The sequence below is a fragment of the Caretta caretta genome, chromosome 8, assembly GCF_965140235.1.
Source record: "Caretta caretta isolate rCarCar2 chromosome 8, rCarCar1.hap1, whole genome shotgun sequence".
NCBI lineage: Eukaryota > Metazoa > Chordata > Testudines > Cheloniidae > Caretta > Caretta caretta.
In genome coordinates this window covers 525,961-547,649 of record NC_134213.1, presented here as the reverse complement: position 1 = coordinate 547,649, position 21,689 = coordinate 525,961, and the positions used below count along the sequence as shown (strand labels likewise).

Sequence of the window (21,689 nt, the reverse complement as noted above, 5' to 3'; positions counted from 1 at the left end):
CTGGGAAATAAACGCCGTCACCTTGCCCCGCCCCCAGCCTCGCTCTGACTCCCTCAGCCCCGTCCCAGCCTGTGATTGGCGGTAGGGCTGCTCGCGTTCTGATTGGTTAAGCGGGCAGACCGCGAGGTTTGAACAAGCAGCAGGACGGAGTCGCCCCCAAATCTAAAGTGAGTGGGGGGCCGTGAGCGGGCGGGGCCGGGGGGTCCTGGGGGGGCCTCGAGGGGACGTGTTGGGCTGGGGCTGGGGCTGGGGCTGGGGCGGAGGGGGGGCTGGGGCTGGCGGGAGCGTGGCTGGGGCGGGGGGGGGCAGGGGCTGGCGGGAGCGTGGGCGGGGGCTGGGGGGAGGGGCGGTGGGCAGGGGCTGGCGGGAGCGTGGGGGGGCTGGGGGGAGGGGCGGTGGGCAGGGGCTGGCGGGAGCGTGGGGGGCTGGGGGGAGGGGCGGTGGGCAGAGGCTGGGGGGAGGGGCGGTGGGCAGGGGCTGGCGGGAGCGTGGGGGGCTGGGGGGAGGGGCGGTGGGCAGGGGCTGGCGGGAGCGTGGGGGGGGCTGGGGGGAGGGGCGGTGGGCAGGGGCTGGCGGGAGCGTGGGGGGCTGGGGGGAGGGGCGGTGGGCAGGGGCTGGCGGGAGCGTGGGGGGGGCTGGGGCGGAGGGGGGGTGGGCAGGGGCTCGCGGGAGCGTGGGGAGGCTGGGGGGAGGGGCGGGGGGAGTGGGGGAGGCTGGGGGGAGGGGCGGGGGGAGTGGGGGGGCTGGGGGGAGGGGCGGTGGGCTGGGGCGGAGGGGGGGGCTGGGGCGGTGGGCAGGGGCTGGCGGGAGCGGGGGGGCTGGGGGGAGGGGCGGTGGGCAGGGGCTGGCGGGAGCGTGGGGGGGGCTGGGGCGGAGGGGGGGTGGGCAGGGGCTGGCGGGAGCGTGGGGAGGCTGGGGGGAGGGGCGGTGGGCTGGGGCGGAGGGGGGGCTGGGGGGGGCAGGGGCTGGCGGGAGCGGGGGGGGCTGGGGGGAGGGGCGGTGGGCAGGGGCTGGCGGGAGCGGGGGGGTTGGGGGGAGGGGCGTTGGGCAGGGGCTGGCGGGAGCGGGGGGGGCTGGGGGGAGGGGCGGTGGGCAGGGGCTGGCGGGAGCGGGGGGGGGGCTGGGGCGGGGGCTAGCGGGAGTGGGGTGGGCAGGGAATGCAGTTGAGCTCACCTTGTCTGTTCCCCTTCCTGGTCGGAGCCACCTGTGAGGACCATGGCCCAGGGACTCCTCTCCCAGCAGGGGCTGCTCTCTGACGAGGAGATCACAGCCTCGCCCCTGCTCGAATCCACAGCTGCGGAGTTTGGGTCCGGCCTGCGCAAAGATTTGCTATCAGATTTCTCTGCTATTTCCCCAAGCCTGGGGGAATCCCAGCAGGTGAGTGGGTTAAGGCTGCTTAATGCTTTTGTTTTTGGAGCTCTGATGTTCTCACTGCTAGCAGCTAGCATAGCCTGCTAATTTAGCAGACCTCCCTGGTTCTTGTAGAGAAAGACCACAGGCACAGTTCCGTGATAAAGGCACTTTTCCAGGTTTATTGCCCTTATGGTACAGTTCTAATGACTTGCACAAGTACTTTAACATGAGTGTCCCATGGCACAGCGTGGCTTAATCAGCAGTGGGAATTTTTGCTTCTGCCTTGGCCAAACAAAGAATTAAGGCGAGGTACCCCGACATTTATAGACTGAGACAAGCAACTTATGTATCACCTTGCATGCTTCATGATGATTATCATCTCCCCTTGTTGCTGATAGTTTGAAAAAAACCTTTATTTTGTCAAACTATCTTTTTAGTACTAGATTGGGATGAACATGTACTAGCTTTTTGAAACGTATTTACATAAATATTTAGTGCCTAGTACTTACAAATGTATGTTTTAGCAACACTAGCAGCAGCTTTGCCAAGTTTATGTATTGGGCAGTAAACCTGTAATCATTTGCTTTAATACTGCTTGAATGGTCTGACTTTGGTTTACAGCCTTTGGTTCATGTCTCAGCACCAGGTCTAGTGCTCTAGGCTCTCTTTCTCTAGTTCATGGGTCAGAGATCTGACCTAGGGGTGACTCATTTGCGGAGGGGGCTGCACATTGAGCTTTGGCTTGTTTGCTGCACCAACAGGTTAAGATATCAGCCCAACAGAGCGGGAACCAAACCAGGGGTCAGAGCTGGAGTTGTAGTCCAGGAACCAAGCCAGGGGTTTGTAACCTTTATGATGAAAATGTTCCCAATTAATATTAAGTGACTAAGATAAGGGTGTAATCAAACCAAACTCTGTTTTCAGGTTCAAGCCTCTCAGCTGGTTACCAAAAACTTATTTAATAGAGGACCACTAAGTGACACTTTGAATTATGCAGCCAAAGTTTGCTTAATTATTTTCTTTTTAACAAACACGCATGCAATTACCACTTTCACTAATGATACTGTTATACTCTCACTTAAAGATAGAATGGTGAATCAATGAGTATCAGTCCACTAACAGGGAAGTACAGCCTTATAATCCTGGAACCAAACAGTACCATTTTGACAACTGGGGCTCCCTGCAATTTGGCAAGGCTACTCATTTTATACTCTAATACTAATTAACATTAAACTGCTCTTTACCATAATTCTATTTCTATCACCTTCTTATTGGCTTTTTTTATTAGACATTATTTAAATTAACATCTGCACCAATGTCCTTCCCATACTATCAATATAGATAGCATTTTAATAAATTCATAATTCTCAGAAACCTTATAACCAAAACATAACCCTGGGTCATGCACTTGCTTTTATTTTCCCATAACATTTTGTCTCCAACTTACCTCTAGCTTTCTCAGTGTAGTAACTTCATTTTCTCATACTCTTCTATGCTTAGGCCCAAAACCTAACTTCTGCTTATTTCTTCATCTAAACCATTCTACAGGCCAGAGCCAGAATAAGTCCAGGGATCAGACAAGAGTCAGGTCTGGTACGCCCATGAGTCAGGAAGTCATTCAGTTGCTCAGTCAACTTCCTGTGCCTCCTTCTGGCTTAAATGGTATGGTCTGGCTCGGGGCGCCATCATTGTCCCCAGTCGGGATCTGTGTGGGTGGTGCCTCTGATGGGGTGAGAGTTGTGCTAGATCCTCACTTCCAGTACTGCTGGATGAGCTGCCTAGTGGCTGCCTGGGAACCCAGTGGATGTGCCTGAGCAAGCTTATTTTTTGAACTTCTGGAGCACTTGAGGCTGAAGCTGGAGCAGGTACCAGTAAAGTGCCCAGAAGCTTCTGAGGCATGAGTCCTATGAGCTACCTGTGCCGCATGCTATGGTTCCCATTGGTGCACTGAATTTTACAGAACTTTCTGGTACTTCCCCTGTGGCTGATGTATCTAACCTGTGTGGGGTTTTGCAGGCTGCATCTGAGGACAATAATGGGAAAGTGAAGGTGTATCTGAGAGTCCGGCCCCTGAAGCCATCTGAGCTGGAGAAACAGGAGGATCAGGTGAGAGCCTGGGGCCAAGCAGGAGCTGCATGTGGAAAATACAAGAATCCATTTCCCCAACCCACCGGGAACAGGGTGGTTGTGCTGCAAGTGGAGATTCCATAACCTCATGCTGTGTCTGGGTGGTGGAGTCGCGGGTGGGGGGGAGATTTCTCTTCTGAGCCACTGCGATGATGGAGTTTTGTTTGTACCCCTCAGGGCTGTGTCTGCATTGAGAATTCAGAGACCCTCCTTCTGAGAGCGCCCCAGGACTCTTTCACCATGCGGAGCACTGCACGGGGGGTAGGCCAGGCAGTGCATAAATTCACCTTCACCCAGGTAGGTGCTCAGGCCCAGATCATGCAACCCACCTTAGCGGGATTTGTTTCTCTCTCTAAAGAAACATGTAACCATAAATGTACTGGATCAAGCATAACTGGCAGCGTGTGCTCAGGAAAGGCTGGGACTGGAATAGCTGATAGGGCTGTGTGTCAGGCTTGAGGGGTATTGGCAAAGGGGGAGCGGGGGGAAGGGCAGCACTGGAATAGCAGTGGGTGCTTCAGCCAAGGGAGGGAAGCCACCATGTGGTGTCATCCTTGCTCCCCTGTGGTGTTTGTGGTTGCAGATCTTTGGGGCAGAGGTGGGGCAGAAGGCATTCTTTGATGAAACGATGGGCGAAGTGCTAAAGGATGTACTCCATGGGCAGAACTGGCTGGTTTACACCTATGGCATCACCAACTCTGGGAAGACACACACCATCCAGGGTAAGAGGAGCCCTTGCTATCCAGTGATAGGTTGATGATTTCTCCCTGTATGAGTGCTCAGCTTGCTGCTGCTCTCTCCTCCAGGGAGCAGCAAAGATGGTGGGATCTTGCCTCGCTCCCTAGCTGTCATATTTAATAGTGTGGAGGATCGGCTCTACAAAGCTATGGATCTGAAGCCCTCGCTTTCCAGTGAGGTTGCCTGGCTGGACAGCAAACAGGTGCATCAGGAGGAGACCAAGAAGCTGGTCCTGCTGTGCGGGGGGCTGCGGGAGGTGAGTGTCCCTTCTGGGTTTCAGGGCAGGTAGGAGAGCATGTTGGTTGTGTCGGACTCTCACTGTCCATGGTTTTCCAGGAGGAAGTGCTGACTCCACTGAAGAAGAGCCACAGTGCAGAGTCCCAGTTCCAGGCTGCCACTAGTGCCAGTTTTGACAGTGGGGTTGGTGGCCTCTCTTCTACCAGCCAGTTTGCCAACCAGTCAAGCATCAGCCAGCTAGAAGGTACATCCAGCGCCCTGCTGTCCTTTGCCACCCATTCCTCGATTGGGGAGGAGTGGATTTTTCACCCTTGTTATTGGATAGTTGTGCTGTGGGAGGGGCAGTAAGGATTCTGCATTCTCTGGGGCTCCCTGTTTCTTTTGGGGGAAGCTCTGTTTTTGGGAAATTTTGGGCTGTGAATACCTCTCTTCTCTGTTCTGTACGTTGCCCACTGTGTCATCCTGGGGCAACAATCAACATGAAAGAAATAGACATGCCCCTCCCACAAGGGGATACCTACCTGAGTAGCTGAGTGTTCCACCACACCCAGCTGGCCGATGGCTTGGGCTCTGTCAGACTGCTAAGGAAGCAGGCTCTGGAGCTGAGGGGCCCCACTGAAAGCATTTGTCCCCTAGATTGGGAAACCTAGGGACAGTCAGCTGATCTCATCCGATAGACTTGAACCCAAGGAGAGTAGGGAGTCTTGGGTAGCCAGGACCAAAGCCATAGAGGGATCCAGTATAGAAGGTTGTGTGCTCCCCCAGTTCTCCAGATCAGAGACAGGGCATGTAGGAAGTTCTTGACAAGGGAAAGATGTGAGAGCTAAGGGGATACCTAGCATATCCTGGCTTGAAGTCCGTGTTGGGGGTGGGGACTCCCAGGCAGGGCATATGGAGTGCATTTTGGGCTGGGGTAGAGAGTTTCTGCTGGGCGAGGGGGTGTCGCCCTCTATTCAGCTGGGACATGCTGGGCACTGCTGCAATCACTACCATCCTTTTTACCTCTTCCTCCCAGAGCTGGGTCCTCGCTGGGCTGATCCAGACCGCATCTCGCTCCTCACGGTGGATGTGCAGGTCTCCATCTGGGTCTCCTTCTTTGAGATTTACAATGAGCAGATCTATGACTTGCTGGACACGCCGTTGCCTGGCCAATACCGCAAAAGGCAGATGCTGCGGCTGTGCGAAGACCAGACTGGCAGCCCCTATGTGAAAGGTAAAGCTACCCAGTCTTACGCTCTGGGGCCATCTGGGGAAGGGCCTTGCCAGCTCAGGTTTAGACTGAAGGGAGCTATAGATGGAGCGGGTGACAGAGCAGTAACTTGTGGGTGGAGGATGTGATGTGTGTGAAGAGGGGCACTAATGGGGAAGGGAGCGTGCTCTGTGGTATCTTCTACCCAGTCAGCAGCTGCTCTCAGTTGTGCTGTTGTGTTAATGTTTGGTCCCGGCAATGGATAATGTTGGGGGAGCTCAGACTGGCTCCTGGTAATGGAGCCTGGGCTAAGGTAGGTAGCCGGTGCCTGGGAAGGCAACCCTGGTCTCTGTCACTCTCCCACTTGCCTGGCCTGATCTGTGTCTGCTCTTTCAGATCTGAACTGGATCAATGTCCAAGATGCTGATGAGGCCTGGAAGCTCCTGAAACTGGGGCGGAAAAACCAGAGCTTTGCCTGCACCCACTTGAATGAGAACTCCAGCCGCAGGTCTGAGACAGGGAAGAGGATTGGTGTGGTGTGGTGGTGGTCTTATTCTGAGGCTGGGAGCTGTGGAACTGGGGTGTTTTCCAGGAGCATTTGATGCATGTTCCTTTCAAGCTTCTTTTGTCTTTGCTCCCTGCAGTCACAGCGTCTTCTCAATTCGGATTCTGCACTTGAAGGGAAGCAGCAGTGAGATGCTCCCCAAAATCAGCGAGTGAGTCCTGCACTTCTTTGTATGGGGCAGGGAAGTTGGCAGCTCCTGTGTGCTCAGTTCTCCCATTTTTGCTGCCATTAAGGATGGGGGGTTTGCTGTTGGGGTTGGCAATTTGGTGGGGGGAGAAAGGGGAACTGCTATGAAAGGTGTTGGAAAGCACCATCTGAGTCACCAGGTCCCCACTGAATTGTTGTGAATAGGGTGTCTTGCTCCCATCTCGGGGTTGTGGGGTTCTCTGTGGCTGAGCTGCTGTTAATGGATTTGCCTACCAGCAACGTAATAAACTACAAATGCGAGTTGGCTCTGTGCTTGGAAAGCAGCTGCCACCAGGGAATCAGGGATTTCTGGCTGTCTTGGTCCCCAACCCTGATTTTGGTGGCAGTGTTGACTGGCCTCTAGGTTTGTAATGACAGCTACCCCATCAGCTGTCCTGGGACCCAAGCAGCTTGTGCACCTTCTCAAAGAAACTGGAAGATGGGCTTTTAAAGGGAGGGTGAGCTTAGAGCTGGGATCATGGGATATTTGGAGTGTGGGGGTGGGGCAGAGCCAGTGGGACCAGATCACATATCTCCCTGGGCTTTCCTCAGGTTGTCCCTCTGTGACCTCGCTGGCTCGGAGCGCTGCAAGAACCAGAAAAGCGGGGACCGCATGAAGGAGGCAAATAACATCAACACCTCCCTGCACACGCTCGGCCGCTGCATCGCTGCGCTGCGCCAGAATCAGCAGTCCAAGTGAGTGTGTACAGGAGATGAGGGGGAGAAAGAGGATTCCCCAGGTGCTTAACTGTTGGGCTGAGCAGGTTCTCCTTTCTCCCTTCAGGCTGAAGCAGAGTGTTGTTCCCTTCCGGGACAGCAAGCTGACCCGTGTGTTTCAAGGCTTCTTCACGGGACGTGGGCGTTCCTGCATGATTGTCAACATTAACCAGTGCGCATCTACGTATGATGAGACCCTGCATGTGGCCAAGTTCTCAGCCATAGCCAGCCAGGTCAGTGGGCCAGTGCCTAGGGGCCAGGGTGCCCAGTAATGCAGAAGTTGCTCTGGATCTTCCAAGAGCCTGTAGTCTGGTCCACAGACCTTGTGGGGTCATAACCGTGGACTTCTTTTGTCTCTTCAGCTTGTTCAGGCGCCTCCCACAAAGCTGGCACTACCGTCTATCCAATCATTAATCAAGGAACACACCAGGCGAGACAGTAGGAGTTCAGGGGCAGGCTCAAAGCAAGAAGTGGAGACCGATGAAGAGAGCGACGATGATGCAGAAGTGTCCATGTATGATAAGGAGGTGGGTGATCGTTTATCTTGTACCCTGTGAAGCCACCCTGACCTGCAGGGATGGAGGGGTGAGTTGGTCTCAGCCCCAGCCTTTGGGAGCAGGAAGGCGGGACTGGAGCTCAGGCACTGTAAATTATTGGGAATGGGAACAGCTCCAGATGGCTGCCAGCACAACTATTGAATCAGTGAACGCTGGGAGGGTCAGAGAACCATTAGTACTAAGCCTCACAGGTTCCCTCAATGCACAACGGACACTTGCATCCATGTCTCAAATCAGCTTGGACATGACACTGTCCCATGAGTGGAGCATCTGCTGACCAGGAAAGGGCAACAGCTGACAGCAAAGGGCTACTGGAAAGTGTGGAGTTAGCCTCATTTAACAATCTGCCCATTGGGAAAAGGGTACTAAGCAGCAGATCCACTGACTCAGTGATGTGAAGTTGGGAGGAATTGCAAATCCTAGTGAGGACAAATAATGCACAGTAAGAATGATACTCAGCCCTTCACAAAGAGCGGGGAGTGAACAGTAATTCAGTGGCAGAACCAAGATCAAGGGCCAGCCCAGTGAAATCTCTACTGGGCCAGGGAAACCTTTTCTATGCTTGGATTCTTTGATGCATAAACATAGGTAGAAGGCTCACATCATCTTGTGCCCTCCTTGCAGGACCTTCCGCGAGCGGTGGAGGTCCTGTGGGATCTTCTGGTGCAGGAGCGGCAGGACAGGATGCATCTGGAAATGCGCCTCCGTGAGGAGCTCTGCAATGAGATGCTAGAGCAGCTGCAACAGAAGGAGCAGTGGTGCAGGTACTGTCATACTGCAAGGGAAATGGGAACTCCTCTCTGCTAATCACCCCTCAACCCTGAGCCTCCCCTGTACGTCTCTTATCTGGTACACATAGCATCAATGTCACATTGTGCCCTCCCTCTGTAGCCAACACTTGGACACGCAGAAGGAGCTACTGGTGGAACTGTATGAGGATAAACTGAACAATCTGAAGGAGTCACTGACTGATTATTACCAGGAGAGGATTCAGGTATATGTGGGGGAAAATGGACCCACTGTAGGGAGGGGGCATGAGGAAACCAGGCTTGGGAGCAGAGCCAGAGATGTGAGAAGAGCTTGTCTGAGCCCAGGAATCTTCTGTGACTCTCACAATAGCAAGGCTTTCCAGCCTCCCATTTTATGTGACTGCTCCAATTGTATCTTCTGCTCCTCCCTACAGGCCTTGGGCTCTGGCTAGTCCCCAGTTCCAACTTCTTGGCTGCTGTTTTATGTAGCACAGCATCACGGTCTGCTTGGGCCTAATTTTTGGGCCCAAACTGGACCAAAACGTAAGCAGGTTGAGTTACCACTCCACCTGACCCTGAGCCAGAGCTGCAGTCACCATCTCCTGCCCTGGGGCCAGCATGCTGGGACTCCTTGGCACACTCACTCCATAGCACGTGCAGCGCAGCCAGGTGGTGGCAGTGGGCAGGAGCAGAGCACACAGCTGTTACTGACCCACACTTGAGAGGGTCCAGGTTTTACCCACCTGAACCAGCCTCAACACTTGTCATCAGGTCCCATTTGGTTGCAGGGCTCTAGCACGGCCACTGTTTGGCAAGGGCTAACAGGCAGCCAGTCTGCTGAAAAACAGCATCTTTGCTTCCTGTGTTCTGAACACATTGCAAACACACCCTCCAGTCTTAGTGTACATTCTGGAGAAAATAGTAAAATTGACAGATTAATGTTAAGGATTGGTAGATTTCTCTTCCCACCTATTCTTATTGGTGATGGTGGGTAGCTACAGAACTGTTTGGTTTCATTCAATTGAGCAGGCGGGTGCCTGGGGATATGCTGCAGACCCCTCTTGAAGGTGCAGACCTTTAAAATGCCCAGCTAGGAGTAGCTGGAAGCTGTGTGTTTATTACAATTTAGTGAACTGCAGCCCACATGCCACTTAGGTTTCCTCATGGGAAAGTTTGGCACCTCTTCCCAGTAACAGGGCTTGGCTCTGAGCAAATCCGCCCTTCGTCCCCAGGAGCGTGATGAAAAGATTGAAGAGCTGGAGGCTGCTCTGCAGGAGGCAAAGCTACAGTCAGAGGCCCTGGAGAGGAAAGAGCAGGAGCAGCCCCTGCGCAGATCAAAACGAGCAGTAGCAGCTGCATCCACTCTGCAGCAGGAGTTGCTGGAAGTTAAAGCCAAGCTGGAGCAGTGCCAATCAGAGCTGAACACCACTACTGCAGGTGTGGCATTCGTGCCTGGGTGGCCTGAATGGGGCCTGGGCTCTCCTCAAAGAGCTCTGATTAGAAAGGTGCTCAAGGCAGTGGGACTGGGAATCTTGAGACCAGAGTTCTAGTCCCAGTTCTACCATGTGACCAGCCACTTCACTTCTCTGTGCTGCTACTTCTCCACCCACCCTTTGTTGATTTAGATAAAGCTGGTTTTTGGGGCAGAGGCTCTCCCTATATGTACGAATAGTGCCTAGCCTACTGGGGCCTCTAGGCACTGTAAATAAGAGTTGGGGGGAAGAGTTAAGAGAAGAAATTTCCCTCACCCAAATAAAAGGAGAAGCCCTGAGTATGAGGAGTTTCAAATGGAGCAGTTCTAGATCTGAACTGCCTGACCTGTGCAATTCTAAAGTTTTGGTTCAGTGCACCTGTTGCTGCTTCCAGGTGTTTCACAGGGCCCTGGATTATACAGAACCTAGATCTCTGTGCTGAGGTATGTGCATGAGATGTTCTTTTTCCCCACTCTGCTCCTGGTTGTTTTCAGAGTTGCACAGGTACCAGAAGCAGCTGGAGCCACCTCCTTCTGCCAAACCCCTCACTCTGGATGTGGACAGGAAGCTGGAGGATGGACAAAAGGTAACTGCACCCCTATGAGGATATGGGAACCCCTTTGGAGGGCTCTTACCAGTTCACAATCAGCACTGTATATTTCATGATCACCTGCTTAGCTTCAGCCACACCCTTATGGAAGCCGGTGTTCTGCTGGTAACATTCTCCTCTGGAGTGTGGGATGTATTGCCTCCCCAGTTGTTCAGAGAGCTGCTGTACTGATCCCTGCTCCAGTGGGATCTTTGAGGAGTGAGATGTAGGTCAGGGCTGCTGTGGTATGGCTTTGCCTTGAGGACTGGGTGTTTGTGTCCTGCCTTGCTGAGTCTCTTGCTTGCACTGAATTTCCCACCCTCCTTCAGAATGTGAAGCTGCTGCGGTCAGAGCTGCAAAGACTTGGGACGTCCCTCCAGGCTGCTGAGAGAGCATGTTGTCACACTACAAGTGCAGGAAAACTTCGAGAAGCCCTCTGCACCTGTGATGACATCCTGGCTAGACAGGTTATGTGACAATTGCTGTTTGTGGGGTTGCATGGGATTCAGCCTAGGCACTTGAATGCCACCAAAAACTTAGCTGCTTAAATGTATGGAAATATACGTTTATTGGGGGCAAGATGGAGAATAGAAAGGAATCCCATGTCCATTTCCCCTTCCTTTCTCAGTTGCTGGAGGGCAGATCAGGATAAAGAAAGCCACCAGTTAGTACTGTCCCTTATTATTCCATGGGACCATATGTGTAAGAGTAACCATAGTGCTGGCTTCCCCCTCTCAGGACCAAACACTGGCGGAGTTGCAAAACAACATGATGTTGGTGAAGCTAGATCTGCGGAAGAAGGCAACCTGTATTGCTGAACAGTACCATACTGTGCAGAAGCTCCAGGCCCCTTCAACATCTACTTTAAAGAAACGCTTCTGTGCTAATAGGGAAAACCTGCAGCCAAGTCAGCCTCCTGGCAAGAAACCCTTCCTGCACGGCTTTCTGTCCCGCTCACCCGCACATCCTCGTATGGCAGAGAGCAGCCCCTATAGCCGTATCCTGCGTGCCCGGCGATCACCAGTACTCAAGGCCCTGCCCTCTAGTAAAAAATATTAAGTGGGGCCTGTGGGTGAGTTGACCCACCAGCAAGGAGTTACTTTCCCTGTCTGTGTGTATAAACTACCATAGTTAGTAATTCTTCACGGGCTTGTGCAAACACTGCATGTGACTCCCAAAGATGGCTTCAGGTAACCTACTCTGTTTCAGGCCAGCTGCTACTCCAGTCTCTATGGAACAGGGCCTTAGTTCCAAAGTGTAACATTACCTTGCCTCTCAACTTGTATATTCTGTTACATGGTCTATGCATGACAATAAATATACAAACTTACTTAGTGTTTTACCTGTGCAAAAATGTGCCTGCAACAAGTGTCCTAGATGATAGTACCAACCCTGCGATCCTCCAGAAACATCACCTGTTTTAGCCTTTCTACAGCCATGTCAGCATAATGTGCCTAAAGTAGATTTGATGATTTTTTGTTTTTGCTCAAGGGCCACATCTGGGTGGGGAAATTGTATGCAGGGCCATGAATATAGGGCTGGTGTGGGAGGGAGTGCAGTGTGCAGGAAGGGGCTCAGGGCAAGGGGTTGGGGGGCAGGAGGCGTTTGGGCTCTGGCCCTGCTTACCTTGAGCAGGTGTGGGGTGGCAGTGGTGTGCAGCAGGGCTAAGGCAGGCTTCCTGCCTGCCATAGCCCCATGCCACTCCTGAAAGTGGCCAGCAGTGGCTCCTGGGGGTGGGGTGGGGCAGGGCAAGCCACTCTGCCATGTGCTGCCCTTGCCTGTGGGTACCACCCCTGAAGCTCCCATTGGCCATGGTTTGCTGTTCCCAGCCCATGGGAGCTGCTGGGGGGCAGTGCCTGTAGGCAAGGGCTGTGCATAGAGCCCTTTTCTTCCCCCCTGCTCATAAGCTGCAGGGATGTGGTGCTGACTGCTTCCAGGACAGTTCTGTGCTCCCAACTCCTCCCAGGATTCTAGGGCAATTCTGTCTCAACTCTTAACAGAAAGCAGTCACAGGAAATACTAGTTTCCCACTCCCAGTACAGAGTTTTGCCTTCTCTATATCTCCAACAGTTTTCACCCAGTGTCTATCAGCAATAAGCAGCTCTTCTAAGGAGAAAAAGATAGAAATGAGATACCTTGACGACCTGCTAATTCAAAGATTAACGCAACAGCTGACCAACAAAGCACAGCATCCTAAAATTTTCCCTTGTTGCGTTTCAAAGTCAAATTCACAGCTGTCAGCTCACACCATAGAGTTCATAGCTGCACTGTCAGACTCTACCTTCCACAGCAGGGATTTCAGACAGAGATCATCATCAACAGACTTCAAACCCATCCAAGAATACCAGTGAGATCACGCTCTGACTTCTAGGACACATGATCTCATGCACTTTTGTCACACAGCATGCCAGACTTCCATGTATGGATCAAAGGTGGTGTTGAGAGTGGTATGTCTACCAACCAGGCCCCACATGGATATAGTCAGTCCCACAGTGGAGGACAGAACCCTTGCAGGTGTTCACTGGTGTTTCTTTTTCCATACCATTAATTACAAAGACTATCTCTGAGTGGAGCTATGTTATCAGAGAGGCCTCATCTGGCTTCAAATTCAGGGACTATGGTCCCCTCAGGAAGATTGTTTGCACATAAACACTTTAGGGCCAGCTGCCTGGCATGCAAGATTTTTCTGACTCTTCTCCAGGCTGTCAAGAAGCCCCAGCTGTGGGAGCGGTGCAGCATTCTGCACAGATCACACCAGTAGCTTGGCACCTTCCTGGATTTCAGAACATCCTGGCAGACTAGTTCAGCAGGGACTTTTGTGAAGCCACAAGTAGTCTCAGACCCAGTTGTACACAGCTTCAGGCAAAAACCCAGGCTCCCTGAAAGAGGACTTCCTCATTCCTTGGGCGTTAGGGTTTATATACCCATATCCACCAATCCCTGTGAAAGTGAGGGTCCTGAGAAACCTGAGGCAAAAAGCAGGTTACGTTGTCTTGACAGCTCCAGCATGGGCCAGGAAGTTTGATTTGATAGATTTACCAGATCTAAACAGCCACAGATTGGGTTATCCATTCTATGCAACAGTCTCCCAAGTCAGTTCTCAGAAACTGCATTTGGGCTCAGAAAAAAGTTACCTACCTTTTGTAACTATTCTCTGAGATGTGTTGCTCATGCCCATTCCACTCTAGGTGTGTGCACGCACATGTGCGCAGTTGTCGGAGACTTTTGCCTTAGCCGTATCTGTAGGATTGGCTGTGGTGCCACCTTGAGTGCTGCGCTTACATGTCGGTGTACTGGGTGCTGTTGACCCTATGCCTTCTCTATTCCTTCCAGCTGGCAACACTGGTAGGAGGGTGGGTAATGGAACGGACATGAGCAACACATCTGCAAGAACAACAGTTAAAAGGTAGGTAACCGTTTTTTCTTCGAGTGCTCATTCATGTCAATTCAATTCTAAGTGACTCACAAGCCGAATCCTTGGAGGTGGGCTCGGAGTTAATAGTTTAGCGGCTTGTAGTATTGCCCTACTGAAGCCAGCATCGTCTCGGGCCTACTGGATAGGTGCATAGTGGTACGTGAATATATGGACGGACAACCAGGTAGCCTCCCTTCAAATGTCCTGGATAGGCACTTGGGCCAGAAAAGCTGCAGAAGAGGCCTGTGCCCTGGTTGAGTGGGTGGTTACAAATTGCTGGGGGTGGCATCTTTGCCTGATCATAGCAGCAGCAAATTCAGGCAGCGATCTAAGAAAAATTCTTTGAGTGGACACTGGGCGAACTTTTGTCCTATCAGCCTGTCAAACATACAGCTAAGGATAGCATAAAATCCCTCCTTTACCTGTAAAGGGTTAAGAAGCTCAGATAACCTGGTTGGCACCTGACCAAAAGGACCAATAAGAGAGAAGATACTTTCAAATCTGTGGGGGAAGGTTTTTGTTTTGTGCTTTTGTTGTTCACTCCGGAGACAAAGAGATACCAAGCAAGTAATCCAGCTCCTACTGATACATCTAAAATTACAGAAATAGTAAGTAATAGCAAGGAAATGCGTTAGTATCTTTTGTTTTAGCTTGTGAATTTTCCCTATGCTAAGAGGAAGGTTTATTCCTGTTTTTTGCGTAACTAACATTTTGCCTAGAGGGGAATCCTCTGTTTTAAATAATTTTATGGGGTAATAAGATCTTCCATCCTAATTTTACAGAGGTGGTTCTTTTACTTTTTTCCCCTTTATAATAAAAGATCTGTTTTTAAGAATCTGATTGGGGTTTTTAGGACACTAAAAACCCCAGGGTCTGGTCTGTGTTTACCTTGTTTACTCTCAAGCCTCCCCAGAAAAGGGGGTGAAGGGACTTGGGGGGATATTTTGGGGAAACAGGAACTCCAAGTGGTCGTTTTCCTAAATCTTTGTTTAACTCACTTGGTGGTGGCAGCAATACTGTTCCAAGGACAAGGAAGAATTTGTGCCTTGGGGAAGTTTTAACCTAAGCTAGTAGAAATAAGCTTAGGGGGTCTTTCATGCGGGTCCCCACATCTGTACCCTAGAGTTCAGCACTGCAGCGAACAATTGCGTTGACTTGCGGAATGGCTTGGTCCTTTCAATGCAGAAGGCCAGAGCACTCCTGACGTCCAGGGAATGCAGCCAATACTCCTCCACCTTATGCGGCTTTGGAAAAAAAGACAGGTAAGAAAATGTCCTAGCTCATATGAAACAGAGCGATCATGTTGGGCAGGAAAGCAGAGTGCGGCCGCAGCTGGACCTTGTCTTTGTAAAATACTGTATAGGGCGGTTGGTTCCAAGGTGAGCACCCTAATCTCAGAGACTCAGCGGGCAGATGTTATCGCAACTAGGACCACAACCTTCTAGGACAGGAGGAGGAAGCAGGAAGCCAGAGGCGCAAAGGTGGGTTCCATGAGCCACGACAGGGCCAGATTCATGTCCCATGGAGGAACATGGTCCTTGACGTGCAGGTAAAGGTGCTCAAGGCCCTTGAAGAACCTGGCCGTCATGTCTTGGGCAAAAAAAATGACCTAACCTCAAGTGGCAGATGGAAGGCTGTGATAGCTGCCAAGTTGACTTGGATAGATGAAAGGGATGGGCCTTGCAGCTTGAGATGCAGAATGTAGTCCAGGATCAACTGCAGCAACGCTCGCTTGGGCTGAATGTCCCAATGAATGAACCAATGTTGGCACGGCCAAGCCAATGCTATGAGGATCACCTTTGCCCTGTCCTGCTTGATCTTCCTGAGGACTCTGTGAATTAACAGTACTAGGGGAAAGGCTTAAAACAGAGCTCCCGATCATGGGAGCAGAGAAGCATCTGACAAGAAGCCTCCGTCAATCCCCTAAATCAACAGAAAATGTGGCATTTCCTGTTCTGTCTGGAGGCAAACAAGTCCACCTGGGGAGTTCCCCACTTGTGGAAGATGAAGCTGACCACTTCTGGATGGAGTTACCACTCTTCGTGAGACGAGAAGGTCCTACTGAAGTGATCTACCAAAGCGTTCTTGGCCCCGGGGAGTTGAGCAGCTACAAGATGGATGTCGTGCTGCAGACAGAAGTCCCACAGCCTGAGGGCTTCCTGGCAAAGGACAGACGATCTGGCTCCACCTTGCTTGTCGATACAGAACATAGTTGCTGTGTTGTCCGTTAAGACCTGGACCATCTTGCTTTCTATGTGAGGTAGGAAGGCTCGGCAGGCCAGGCAAACCACTCTGAGCTCCCTGACGTTGATATGTAGGAAGCGATTGTGACAAACTGCAGGGTGTAGCCTGAAGAAATTGTGTCACGCATCCAACGGTCTGAGGTTAGCAGAGACCAGGCTGATCGGAAAGGGTGGAGGCGGCTGAGAAAAAAAGAGGGAGAGTGGATCCAGTGAAGTGACTGGGGTGTCATCCTCGAGTGCACCCTCAAAATGCCTGCTTCCGGCCTCCCTGGTTTCTGGGAGGGTCAGGCTGAGCAGATGGGTGGGAAGATGACGAGTGTCGCTGCTTAGACCCCTTGTCTCGGTCCTTTCTCCTGTAGGAACCAAATCGGGGAGTTCCCCGGGATCTAGACTACAGGGGTGGAGGCGGCGGAGCATGGAACAGCTTCCTGGCCTCCTAAGGAGTTTGAAGGCCCAAGGAGCAGAGAGTGGCCTGGGAGTCTAAGGCTGTGGAGCCTTGAGTCCATGAGCTTGGAGAAGAGCCCCGCCCCCTCAAAGGGAAGGTCCTGTATAGTGGCCTTCCTCTCTTGGGACAAGCCGGAGGGCTGTAACCAGGAGCTGCACTTTATGGACACCGCAGAGGTGTCCACCACAGCCACTGAGTCCGTAGCATCCCAGGCTATAGCATCCCTTTGCCACCGCTGTGCCCTCGTCCTCCAAAGCAGTGAACTCCTGGGCTCGATCCTGTGGAGGGCCTCTCTGAACTCATTAAAGGAATCCCACAGGTTAAACCTGTACATGCCTATCAGTGCCTGGTGGTTAGACACCCCGAATTGTAGGCTGGCCGCCGAATAAATCTTTCTGCCAAATAAATCCTCTTGGCATCTTTGTTCTTTAGTGTGCCACTAATGTGGCCCTGCCTGTCCCTTTCATTCACAGTGAACATGATCAGTGATGGCACCGGAGGGTGCATGTAGAGGTATGTGAACCCTTTTGCAGGGACGTAATAATTCTTTTCTGCCCTCTTAGAAGTTGGCGGAATGGAAGAGGGGGTTTGTCACAGCGATTTGGCAATTTGGAGGACCTCTGGGTGGACAGGCAGCACAACCCGGGCCAGGGTGGCAAAGGATACAACATTAAAGAGGCTATCTGACTCCTCTGCGATATCCTCAGTCTGTAGGTTCAAGTTAGCTGCCACCCTTTTAAGGAGGGCCTGGTGCTCCTTGAAGTCATAGGGGGGACAGCCTGTTTCCAAGGGACCTGCTACTGCTTTGTCCGAGGATGATGACTGTACCACCTGTGGAGAAGCAGATTCCCCCTCTCCCTCCGGGGACAGCTCCTTAGGTGCTGGGGTTTGGAGTGCTGCCCTCGCATTCCGACTCCAGTGCTGGGACCAGTTTGTCCAAGGCAGCTAGGGAGGGCTTAGGGGAACATGGGACCGTCCTTACTGACCACAGGTTCTAATGTGACCTCTGAGCAAGCCACTGTCCCTGCTGCCACGATGCCACTGTAGGTGCTGCGCTGGTCTCATGAGTCGGCTGCGAATCACCTCGTCTTGGCGACGGTCTGAACTCCTGGTCTGACTCAGACCACTGCCCTTCCAGCAACCAGGGTGAAGCTGTCAAGGCCTGAGTCTGCTGACTCTGGTCAGCAACTGGCAAGGTGAGGGCAAGGAATGGTGCCTGCCTGACAAACGGCACCAGTGTAAAGGGATTGGTGCCATGACAAGAGTGGCCCCGCCTGGGCAGGGACCAACATCTGGGAGACTGTCTGGGTGAACGTGACCTGGCCATGGCGATCTCTGACAGGAAGCTCACCAGTACTGGTAGTATGGGGACTGGCACCTCAACTCCGCTGTTCCATGTCTTGTAGGTGGAAAGCACATCGAAGACCTGGGCTTTCTAGTCAGAGACCTAGGATACAGTGCCTGGGTTGAAGGTCGTGGAGATCTGTGCCTGCAGTCCAGTGACTGAGGGTGGTCCACTGTCCTATGAAGTGGTCCCATGATTAGCTTGCCCTTAGATGTTGGGGGTCTTAGCTGAGCCTGCAGTGGCGCCTGGCGGTGCCAGTCGGCCTACTTGTTCTTTAGCCGCCAGGGCTGCCTCAAGCAATGAGTGCCCTGGGAGATACTGGGGTCCACTGCCACTCCCCACAGTCAGATCCCTGGTTGGGCTGGGGTGTCCGACCGCCGTGGTACCCATGAAGCCCCCAGGTAGGCACATGGCCTGACGTTTGTCCTTTGCCCAAAGCCCCATTTCCTTCCATGCTAGGGGGGCTCCTTCTCTTCCGCCACTTTTTAGGCACCGGTGAGGGGGAATGATGGTAGGCAGAGCTCGGTGCTGGCGGTGCGCTCCACATGGAATCCAAATTGCTCCGTGTGGGGTCTGAATGGGAGGGCTCCGACACAGGACAAAGCGCAGCCTCCATGAGGAGGGCCCTCAAGTTAATATCCTGCTCCTTTTGGGTTCTAGGTCAAAAGGTTTTACAGATGTGACAACTGTCTTTTCTAAGGGATTCCCCCAAACACTTCAAGCAAGGTGTCACTGATAGGCTTGCTGCTTGTCTACCATGGTTTGAAGCTAGGAGAGCGGGGCATGCCCTATTTTGGGACGAAGGCCCAGTCAGGAGTAACTACAGTAAAAGCTGTAAGAAGAAAAGGAGTACTTGTGGCGCCTTAGAGACTAACAAATTTATTTGAGCATAAGCTTTCGTGAGCTACAGTTCACTTCATCAGATGAAGTGAGCTGTAGCTCACGAAAGCTTATGCTCAAATAAATTTGTTAGTTTCTAAGGCGCCACAAGTACTCCTTTTCTTTTTGCAAATACAGACTAACATGGCTGCTACTCTGAAACCAGTAAAAGCTGTGTTATCTGGCACTTTACCAACCGGAAAGCTGTAGAAACCGGCATTTCTGATATCTCCCAATATAAAACTTCAAACTAATTACAGGGACTGATGCCAAAGCTAACCGGAATCGATGCTGAAACTATTCAGGACCCAAGTATTTCCGAGAGCAGTCAGACAACACTCGAGTTAGCAGAGAAGAGCTGAATGCTGTTCTTTCTGTTTGTATCTGCCCTTGTGATCAGTTGGTTTATTATGCAGTGTATTGTCCTATGTTTATCATAAAATATCAATGCCATCCTACCCTTATGGCATCAAAAATACCAGCAAAAAGCATAAGAGTTATGTCATTAAAACAGAAAATAGATGTTTATACACATCTTGAAAACCGTGAGAACAGGAATGTTTATTCACTTTATTTTATTCTAATTCTTTGAAAATTGGAAATCCATTGGTAATTATAACTCTTAGTTAGCTGGAATTTTTGACTAACCGGCATCTCCCCAACATGCCAGATAACAAAGCTTTTACTGTACTAACTAACCTAACACTTAATGGCTGAGTACCTACAAACTATATACAAAGAAGATAAAGGCTGTAAAGAACTGCTTACGTTCCTGTGATCTGCAAGACAAGGCATTCCAACCAACTAACTGTCACGGGGAGTAAGAAAGGGTGTAGGATTGACAGTGCCTAATATATCAACGCATGAGCGTGGCACCATAGCCAACCCTGCGGATACCGCTAAGGCCAAAGTCTCCTACAACTGTGCACGTGGGTGTATATATACCTACAATGGAATCAACATGAGGAAGCATTTGAAGAATCTTTATATGTGGCAGTGAGATGGTGTTCACCAAATGATGCTATTGGGCTAACGTTCAGAACATTCTACTCCAGAGCAGGAAACCTTCAGCCAGAAGGACTGGCAGAACTACATGAAATGTTTGCTATCTGGCATTTCAGGACCAGCTTTCTCCCCTGACAGCAACACATGCATCACTACTCCACTAGTTGGTAATCCTGAAGCAATGGGGAATTTCCATTAGCTTTAATAAGAATCCACCTAGCAGCAGTATAAGGCAAGTCACCCTCCTACCCAGGGCCACACTACATTTTCCCCTCCCTACAGTGGGAAAATTCCTGACTGACTCTCGCATGTTTTCCCCCCAGTTTGAGGCCCCATGATCCTTTCTGGGAACTCAGTACCAAGAGAGTCGATAGGTCCCCGCTTCTGAGCTTACTCCTTTTACTATGTTTCAGTGCAAACTCTTAGGCCTGGATGCACAAAAGAAGTTAGGTGCCTAAGCCCCAGTTTTAGGTTCCACAGTGGTGTACTATAAGTACATCAGTTAGGAGGGTAGGGGAGATTCAGGCCCTTATGCCAGATCCCCCTGATATGGCGTTTCAAAAGGACAGAGTTACTCTTAGACCTCACCCAAAGTTCCTGTTGAAGGTTATTTCAGAGTTCCAGATAAACCAGCCCATTCACCTCCTGTTTGCTTTCCTAAACCTCACTCTATCCCAGGTGAAAAGTAGTTTCACACATTCAATACAGTGAAAGCATTCTGTCTAGACAGACAGAAGATCATTCATAACATGCCCAGGGCAACCTATATCATTCTATGTTGTCACAGGTTATCCAAAAGAGTGTCTGGTTGCATAAGAACACGTTATGATTTAGCTATGAAAGGTGCCCTAGCCATTTTAGAACACATTCCTCTAGGGCAGGAGTGGGCAAACCTTTTAGCCGGAGGGCCACATCGGGGAATAGAAATTGCATGGCAGGCCATGAATGTTCATAAAATTGGGGTTGGGGTGCAAGAGGGATTGCAGGGTCTGGGGTGGGGCTGGAGAGGAGTTTGGGGTGTAGGAGGGTGCTCTGTGCTAGGACTGAGGGGTTTGCAGGGCAGGAGAGGGATCAGGGCTAGGGCAGGGAGTTGGGGCATGGGGAGAGGCTCTGAGCAGCTCTTACCTCAAGTGGCTCCCGGAAGCAGTGGCATGTCCCTTCTCCGGCTCCTACATGGAGGTGCAGCCAGGCACCTCTGCACGCTGCCCCATCCACAGGCAGCGCCCTTGCAGCTCCCATTGGAGCCTGTAGGAGCCGGAGGGGGCCATGCCATGGCTTCCGGGAGCTGCATTTTGCAGCCCCCAACCCTGCGCCCTGGCCAGAGTGGGGCTGAGCTGCTGCGGCCCCCGACCCAGCGCCCCGGCTGGAGCAGGGCCAAGCCATGTGGTGCAACTCACAGGCCAGCTTAAAACAGCTCACGGGCTGCATCTGGCCTACGGGCCATAGTTTGCCCACCCCTGCTTTAGGGCTCAGGCAGCCTTTGCTGCCTGCTTGGTGAATACTTCCATAACTGACATATACAGAGCAGTAATGTGGAGATGAGCTATATATTTACCATTGACTGTTCCTTCCTACAGATTGGATGCTTATTTTGGAAGGGCTATCCTGCAATCTCTATTCAAGTAGGACTCTGAGTCCTCAGACCTACCCCTAAGTGGTCACCAAGTGTAGAATCTGTGTGGACAATCACCCAAAGAAGAACAATTCCTTACCCTACAGTAACTGTGGTTCATGATGTGTTGTCCACTTGGCTTCTAGAGCCTGCCCTCCTTCCCCACAATTTCAAAGTCCTACTCCTCTGAGATTCCATAATGATCAAGGAACTGAGGCAGTTGGAGCAGTTCCGCCCTTAATGCCCTTAGATTGGGGGGGCACAAG

General features: G+C 51.8%; 1 protein-coding gene and 1 long non-coding RNA gene across 3 annotated transcripts; both read left to right on the top strand.

Annotated features, from left to right (window-relative positions):
- The first annotated feature begins 60 nt into the window (after positions 1-60).
- Positions 61-11,809, top strand: KIF20A (kinesin family member 20A). Of its 2 annotated transcripts, XM_048862404.2 has the most exons (20): positions 61-169; positions 1,196-1,377; positions 2,115-2,192; positions 3,370-3,459; positions 3,658-3,777; positions 4,064-4,202; positions 4,287-4,474; positions 4,555-4,699; positions 5,471-5,668; positions 6,041-6,152; positions 6,289-6,360; positions 6,948-7,091; positions 7,180-7,345; positions 7,475-7,639; positions 8,294-8,433; positions 8,561-8,663; positions 9,651-9,855; positions 10,385-10,476; positions 10,809-10,946; positions 11,218-11,809. In XM_048862404.2, the coding sequence occupies exons 2-20, from the start codon at positions 1,216-1,218 to the stop codon at positions 11,536-11,538; spliced, it is 2,778 nt and encodes a 925-aa protein (XP_048718361.1). In that variant the 5' UTR covers positions 61-169; positions 1,196-1,215; the 3' UTR covers positions 11,539-11,809. The 2 variants fall into 2 exon arrangements, with proteins under 2 accessions (XP_048718361.1, XP_048718362.1); XM_048862405.2 differs by lacking the exon at positions 2,115-2,192 and having other exon boundaries at positions 62-169.
- A 309-nt stretch (positions 11,810-12,118) lies between these two features.
- LOC142072926 (uncharacterized) lies at positions 12,119-16,989 on the top strand. The gene is made up of 2 exons (XR_012669536.1): positions 12,119-13,885; positions 15,018-16,989. It is a non-coding gene; the product is annotated as an uncharacterized LOC142072926 (long non-coding RNA).
- Positions 16,990-21,689: the final 4,700 nt, after the last annotated feature.